The sequence below is a fragment of the Galeopterus variegatus genome, unplaced genomic scaffold (assembly GCF_000696425.1).
Source record: "Galeopterus variegatus unplaced genomic scaffold, G_variegatus-3.0.2 Scaffold347, whole genome shotgun sequence".
Classification (NCBI taxonomy): Eukaryota; Metazoa; Chordata; class Mammalia; order Dermoptera; family Cynocephalidae; genus Galeopterus; species Galeopterus variegatus.
In genome coordinates, this window is record NW_007726458.1 from 404191 (window position 1) to 411904 (window position 7714).

General features: G+C 46.6%; 1 protein-coding gene across 3 annotated transcripts in view; it reads left to right on the forward strand.

Annotated features, from left to right (window-relative positions):
• The first annotated feature begins 2772 nt into the window (after window positions 1–2772).
• The window catches only part of FAM193A (family with sequence similarity 193, member A), a 111229-nt gene continuing 106287 nt past the window's right edge, over window positions 2773–7714 (forward strand). For 2 of the 3 annotated variants that reach the window (XM_008567808.1, XM_008567809.1), the window contains exon 1: window positions 2998–3018. Coding sequence is in view for 1 of the 3 variants with exons in the window: in XM_008567810.1 (XP_008566032.1) it covers window positions 2791–3018 (228 nt within the window). In the remaining 2 variants the exon portion in view is untranslated. Of the gene's footprint in view, window positions 3019–7714 lie in introns of all 3 variants that reach the window. The other variant, XM_008567810.1, reaches the window with a different exon arrangement.

Sequence of the window (7714 nt, forward strand, 5' to 3'; positions counted from 1 at the left end):
CACGAAAAAAGACAAAAAAGGAAAAAGAAAAAAAAAAAAAAAAGAATAGCATCCTCCTTGTAGTCCTACTCCACACTGTTGCCCACTTTATTTTCTTCATGTAGGAGTACTTGCTACCATTGGACATCATGTGGTTCTGTTTGTGTTTACTTGCTTAATGTCCTCTTTAGAATGAGAGCATGACCTCTGTGTTCTTTGCCATTGCACCCCTGTTGTCTAGCCTAAAAGAATGCCTGGCATAGAGTACATCTCAAATATTTATGGAAGTGATCTTCCTTGTCGCAGAACTGTCCCATGTGCTCAGTCCAGAAACCTTGGAGGTTCCCTTGTCACCTCCTCCTATCACACCTCACATCTGGCTTCTCAGCAATCTTGTCAGCTCTCCCTAGCTGCAGCCCTGTTGGTCCAAGCCACTGCTGTCTGGCTCCTAAACTACAGAAAATCTTCTTCCCCCTCCTTGTTTCTTTCTTTTCCCCACCCCACACTCCTTTCTCTGTGCACAATCTCAAAGTCAGTCCTCCACATGAGCAGCACCTCCACATCCTGCCCCGTCCCATCTCCGCTAGGGCCTTTGTGCTTGCTCTCAGCGGAGCCCTTCCCCCTGTGGCTTTGCAATGTGGCAGTTGTCTGCTCTGTCTGTTTAAGGCTGTTCCTCAAGGAAGCCCTTGCTGGCCCCCAAATAAAAGGGTGCTGTTCCCAGCACCAGATCTCTTTCCTGCCTTATGTGTTCCTATCAGTTACCACTATCTAATGTTCTGCATTTTTGAGTTTTTTGTTTTATTTTTTGACCTTGTCTTTGTCTTTAACAAATCAGTTCCTTGAGGGCAGGGAACTTTGTTTTATTCACCACTGTGTCCCAGTGCTGGACCAGTGTCTGGGCATATGGTGAGTTCCCAGTAAATGCTGGGTGATTGAAGAGTGTGTGGGAGCTAAACTGGGTGCTCTCAAGTCAGTTCTGGCTCTTACATTATGATTTCAGGCTTGGGGATCTTTGTGACCATGGAGACCAGCATTTCCTTCTGTGGGTAAAGGGCAGCCCAGAAAGGTCTGAGGGTTGTGGCTGTTCTGTCAGTGATGGGGCTGTTTTCTAGGACTGAGAAAAGAGATGGCCTTACATAGATGGTAAAAATCAGTGTGATTTTATTTTTTGAAATTGTCATAGTTTAGACTTTTCGAATCTTTTGATATGGAAATGACCTCCACTCTCATGGTATTCTGTGTTTTCAGGAGTAGTCTGGTGCTTTCTAGGACACCACTGGAGAGAGTACTCAGTTCTCCCCCTGTACTCCAAACGTTCATTTGGCTGCTGGGCTGGGTTTGGTTAAACCCATAGAAAGAACCCTCGTACACATGACAGGAGGAGGCAGTTTGGAGCACTGCTGTGTGAAAGCATGTGGGAACGTGGAGGAAAGCCTTCTGAGTCTCAGTGGTGCTCTCATGCATCCTTTTAGTCACTCATTTGTTCATTTATTCAGTCAGCCTGTTTAAACACTTGCCACCTGCAAATGGAGCCTGAGTCCGCGTGAGAGCTCTGGGTCAGTTGTGTCAGTGCATCCTCATAGTCTGGTTGAGCATTGGTGACAGGAGGGCGAGGGCCACAAGGCTGTGGCAGAAGCTGAGGAGCCAGCTGGGCATTGGAGGAGCCTCTAGTGGAGCCGGAGATTGTGAAAAACTGTAATAGCCTTGCCTAGGTTCCTTCCCCGCCTTCCCACCCGATGGGTGCTGCTGCAGGGGCACCACAGGTGGTAGTAGAGACCAAGGGGCAGGGGGTTTGTCACAGTGTCCACTGGCTCTCAGCATGCGCAGAGCCGTGCCTACCTCTGGAAGGCTGTGACTGGCTCCCTGCCAACCTGTTGCCCATCTGTGTCTCTGGAGCCTCTGCAGGATTTGCAGGTGGTCCCTCACAAGGTGCAGAGGCAGCATTGTGTGTAGGAGGGCCCGTCTTGGGGTCACGCTGATTTGGATTAAAATCTTGGACCCCCTGCCTGCTGGCCATGGGACTTTAGGCTTGTCTTTAAACCTGTGAGCCTTGGTTTCTTTTTCTGTGTTTGTGTGATTTAAGGCTAATTTTAGTTTTCTGATAGGGTGATTGGTAACATTTTAGAGAGGATCTAGGATAATAATCTTACCTGTTCTTCCTACCTCGGTGGCCCCTGCCCCCAACCCCACCCTACAGTGTAGGACCTATTTGAAAAAGCAGATGTTGAAATCAGGTAGATGGAGGTGATTCCAGCATTGTTTTTGCTGAGCCTGTAAGGGAGGCTGGATGTTGAATATACAGCTGTCATAAGGCTCCCTGTTGTTTGTCTTGGATCTAGAACTTAGACAGCCCACCTCAGAGATGGTTTGGATCTGCAGACACACTTAAGCCAGAATTGCTGCCTTGGGCCTGACCCCTTGTATGCAGACGCCTCTAGAATAGTGGTGTCAAGCTTTGTTGATAGTAAACAGTTCTAGTGTTTTCTCCTAGTCTGAAACTTGAGGCTGAAAATCTCTAGCATGTTGGGGGAAGTAATACAGAAAGCTAGGCAAAGGGGTTAATTGGTCCATTTTCTAACTCCTACTAGGATTTTCTTTATGTTGTTGCTATTTTATTTGAAGTATTATGAGTTTCTAGGACACTAGATTCAGTTTTATTCAACAAGTTTCCTAGTTTGTTTCTCTCTATAAATGTACATGTGCGTTTTAATTTTAGAATTATGTATAATGTTTTTAAGTCTTGGCTTTGTGGATCAGTTTTGAAAACAGAATTTTTTTTTTTTTCTATTCCAGACTCCTTTTAGTTTTGGCATGAATCATAGGACACCACCCTACCCCGCTGGGGATTATTGTCTTCTGTGCAGAAGTGAACGGAAAGACACTTCATTCTTAGAGAGTGGAATTAAGACTGCAAGCAAATTGGCCCTTTCCATGGCTCCCAAAGGCAACAGTGTGCTGCACCTGCCGCTGTGGGTGTGCCCGGACTGCCGGAGGACCATGGAGAAGGAGGAGAGGCATGGCGGCCTTGACCAGCCAGTGGTGAGTGGCTGCCTACACCACGAGTGCAAGCTCATCGGCTTCTCCCCTGTGGGTCAGGGGACCGACTGGCAGTGAAAGAAATTGATTTGTGTCCACTTTGTGGGGGGGGGGCACTCCTTTCTGCACCATTTTCTGGCCTGTGCCCCTCCTGGTCTCTCCCCTGGCCACATCTGCAGTATGTAGTAGGGCATGTGCCCTCCTTGTCCAGACACAGCTGTCAGCAAGCTGTGGGGACCGAAAGAGTGTTTTATGGCTTTTTAAGTCTTGGCTCAGGATTTCTTTGGTAATGCAGTTTCCTGGAAAAGTTCTAGACAATTCCATGTGCTGGTACCTCACCTGAAATTCTTTCCCCAATGCAATTCTCAAGCCTGGTGTTCCCCCCTTTTTGCAAACCCCAGCTTAATGGAGGTGGCCTTGAGGCATTTAGGCTTGGGTGGGAAGGCAACACCCTTAATCTGATCTTTGACCTAGATGAGTCTTAGTGGGCCCTTGTTCCAAAAAGGCTTTCATATCTACTTTTTGGGTTGTAGGAGTTGGCTTTTATAACCAGTTGAGGCCCAGCATTCTGGGACTCTTCTGTTCCTTTTGGTTTCTGCTTACAAGCAGCTAATTATTTTCTGAGCTATTCTCTATCTTCTGATACCTTGATATGTGCAGCCAGTAACTACCAGAGTTGCTGCTGCTGTTTTCTAACATGGAACTGCTTTGGGTTAGTCCCAGGGACAGTGAGGAGCTTTGCATGGCGTGGGTCTCACTTGTTTGCCTGCTGCCTGCCACCAGCCACTAAGCCAGTGAGCCTTGAAGGCAGCACCCCACTTCCAGTGCTGGTTTCTGTAGTGGAGGCTCACGGTTTATCAGAATAGAAGTAGACTTCTCACCTGTCCCTCATGTGCCCCGTGTCCTGCTTTGTTTCTCTTCTCAGCACTTATTTCTGACCTGTTGTGCATCTTACTCCTTCATTTTGTCTTTCTTCTTTACTCGAGTATAAACTCCTCCAAGGCAGCTATTTTTATGTGTTTTTTTTTTTTTTAACCAAGAACCATGCCTGACCTGGAATATATATTAGTTACCCAAAATATGTGAATCCGTGAGGAAGTGAGTAAATGAACAACAGAGCAAGCAGGCTGTGGAGCCCCCACAAGAGCTAAAAAAGACAGTACGGTCCATCTGAAGTTTTCTCCCCTCAGAGCTTTTTGCTTGTATCATTTTATTTTTGTGTGCATGTTTCCTTTCTGTGTCCACTTAAAGTATTTGGTCTTTTCCCTGTTTCTTAATGGAAGGCTATTTATTATTACTAATATTAGATAGTTTTCTGTTCATACCCAGTGAGCATTCTTAAGTCTTCCCATTGACTAAAGCATTTTCTTTGCTTTTTGGGTTTTCTTGCTTCCTATGCTTTATTATTATCGCTTCCTCCTGTTCCAGCCCTACACCTGCCTGTGCCCTTAGGAAAAGGCTGCTGTTGTTCACCCTGGTTCAGAGGCAACAGGAAGGGCCTGTGGTCCCTGCAGTTAGCCCTGTCTTAGGGGCAGGGGTCTTATCTCCTAACTCCCCGTTTGTCCTAGTGATATATGAGTCTTACTCTCCTCAACAAATGTCATATGAGTCTTACTCTCCTCAACAAAAACAGAGACCTTGGGGACCACAGAGGTGCAGTGTAGGCCTGTGTTTGTGGAATCAGGTCATCTGTTGCTTTTGTGAGTTGGCCTCTATGTTGGAGCTGCTTTAAAATTGCTGGCCTTTTTTACGGGGCCGGCCCGGTGGCGCACTGGATAGTGCACCGCTTGGGAAGCACGGCGGCGCTCCTGTCCGAGGGTTCGGATCCCACATACAGACCGGTTCCCGCTCACTGGCTGAGCGAGGCGCGGGAGCAACACCGAGGGTTGCAATCCCGTTGCCGGTCCCCGGTCCGGTACGGGGGCAACACTGAGGGTTGCGATCCGTTGCCGGACACAGAAAAAGACAAAAAAAAAAAAAAATTGCTGGCCTTTTAAAAAAGTGATATACGAGTATAATTTACATTTAGTAAAATTTACCCTTTTGCTTTAAAAAATGCACAGCACAATTAAGATACAGAATATTTGTATCACTCCATAAACTTCTCTTGCCCCCCTTGGTAATCTAGTCTTCCCTACTCCAGCCCCTTGTAACCACTGACCTGATTTTTTGTCCCTATGGTTTTGCTTTTTCCAGAGTGTCACATAAACTTCTGTAACTTGTCATAATGTTTTTGAGAATCGTCCATATTGCATGCACCAGTGGTTTGTTTCTTTTTATTGTCGAATAAATTGTACAGATGTACCAGTATTTTCGTTCAGCAGTTGATTGATGCACATTTGTGTTGCTTCCAGATTTGGGCTGTATTGAAAAAGCTGCTGTTAACGTTCTTATTCAAGTCTTTCTGTGGACCTCCTTTTTACACGTTGCTGGATTAATTTGCCAGGATTTTGTTAAGGATTTTGCATCTGTGCTCATGAAGGATGTCTGCCTGTAGTTATCTTGTCTTGTGACATCCTTCAGGGCCTCATAAAATGAGTTGAGATGTGTTCTTGCTGCTTCTCCCTTCTGGAAGAGTTTGTGTAGCATTGGTATTATCGTTTCTTTCTTAAATGTTGCTGGTTCTTGCTTTCTGTTTCTCTTGCTCTGTTTGGTCAAGTGCCAGACAGTGCTTAGAGAGCTCTAGGCTGAGGTTGTTAGCCTGCTGTGCACCTGGGAGGTGGGTCAGGCCAGTCAGCCCGTGAGCTGGACTATCTCTCTAGCAGTGTGCACAGTACCCTTGTGCTTGTGCGGATCTAGGGAGAGGTCTCTCTCTACTGCTGCTTGGCACAGGTCTCCCATGGGGGCATGTTCTCAGTTCCCCAGTTCAGCCTGACTCTTGGCAGCACTGTGCTTGGGGCCTCGGGGGCAGCTTTCCCAGTTAGCCTGCCCCTGCCCAGTGGCAGGCAGACTCTGCCTTGTGTCTGTAGGGGTCTGACCTGTGCCTGGCCTCTATGCCGGTCCTGGCCTGTGTGTGAAGTCTCCTGTTCTCCAGGGCAGAGGGCTTGTTTCCCTCCTCTCAGCCAGCGGATCAGGCCTGGCCCTGGGCACAGGGTGCTGCCCTCCCTAGCAGCAAAGGCTTTTGCTTCCTACAGGAAAAAGATCAGGGTCAGTCAGGTGGGTCACCTTTCACAGGTCTCAAGGGAATGAGGGGAACATCCCTGTGTGTGGCTTTTCCCATACATGCCATACTTGACCTTTCAGAATTTGTTATAGGTTCATCTGTTTTCCTTTGACCTGCTGTTATGACCTCCTCCTGCCTTCCTTCCTGTGCCAAAGGTGGAGTGGTGAGCTCATTCCTTTCTCCTTAGGTGGGACTTGTTGCACTCTGTCATATGGTTCATCTGGTAGCTGGTCACTTCAGCTCTTGGATGGCCCAGAGTTAGAAATTTGTAGATTGTCCTACTCTGTCCCATCATTAGGGTGAGAGCTCTGAGTGCACACTGTTCTCCCATAGCTTTCCACATCTGGGGGTGGGGGGGAGGACACGGAATTGCTCTCTTTTAGATAAGCATTCTGTTATCAACCATCATAATAGAATATGGATGGAAATTCCTCTTAACACCCTGCCTCACAGTTCCACATTGTAGTGGGTTTCTCCAGAGACCTTTTCTCCAAAGCTGCCTGTTCCCACCATCACGTCCTAGACAGTCATGCCCAGAAACCTAAGAAATCCTCATTTCAAACATTCAGCTTGACCATTATCTGTCTTTGTAGCTCAGGTGCTGGACTGTCCTCTGTTGCCAGAGTTCTTTGACCTTATCCATCCCTGTCAAGTTCTATGACTGTCATTGTCATGGCTTTCATGCAAAACCCCCTAGCTCGTCTGCCTAGGCCCTGGTTCAGCCCTACCACCTCTCTCCATGAAGAGGAATATTTGTGGAGAAAATCACCTGCCTCAGTTTACTGCTTGCCCTTATCTTCATGGTTCCAAGCCATAAGTGGGCATCTAGTGTGTTTTTCTGGCTTCTTTACTATCACCCTTTGCCCCACCCCCAGGATGTCAAAAACTCATTCTCCTTTCTTCTCAAAATACCTGCATCCCCCACCCCACACCCCCGCCCAGCTTAGATACTGACCTTCATGCTTTAGGGGAGAGCATCAAAGCTGACACTCGGGCACCTCCTTGTCCTAGCCACATGTGGCTGAGGGCATGTGCTCTCCTCTCCTGCGGGGCTCTCCCTTGACAGGCTTCCAGGAGCCCATCCCTTTTTATCTTTTCCACGACTTTGTTGCATTTGTTATTCTTTTCCTCTGTCCTGGCTCATGACTAGTAGAATGCAAATGCTCTAGAATGGTCTATTTTAAAATAGCCCATGTTTGACGTTGCTGCTGCTTCCAGCTGTTACCACGCTGCCTTTACAGCTATGCATGTCTAAGTAAATTTGAAACCTCTGGTTCAATTTCTTTAATGGATAAAATCTTCTCAGGTTAGTTTTGGTAAGTTATATTCTTAGACATTGTCAAAGTTATTGGTATAAAGTTGTGTGTAGGGGTCTTTATTCAGTTCCTACCTTATGTGTAGATATGACTTTAATTTCTTATATTTGTGCTTTCTTTTTTTTTTTAACCAGACTTGCTAGAAGTCTGTTGGTTTTGTCTTTTCAGAGAAGCAGCTTTTTTTTTTTTTTTTTTTTTTTTTTTTTTTTTTTTTCTTTTG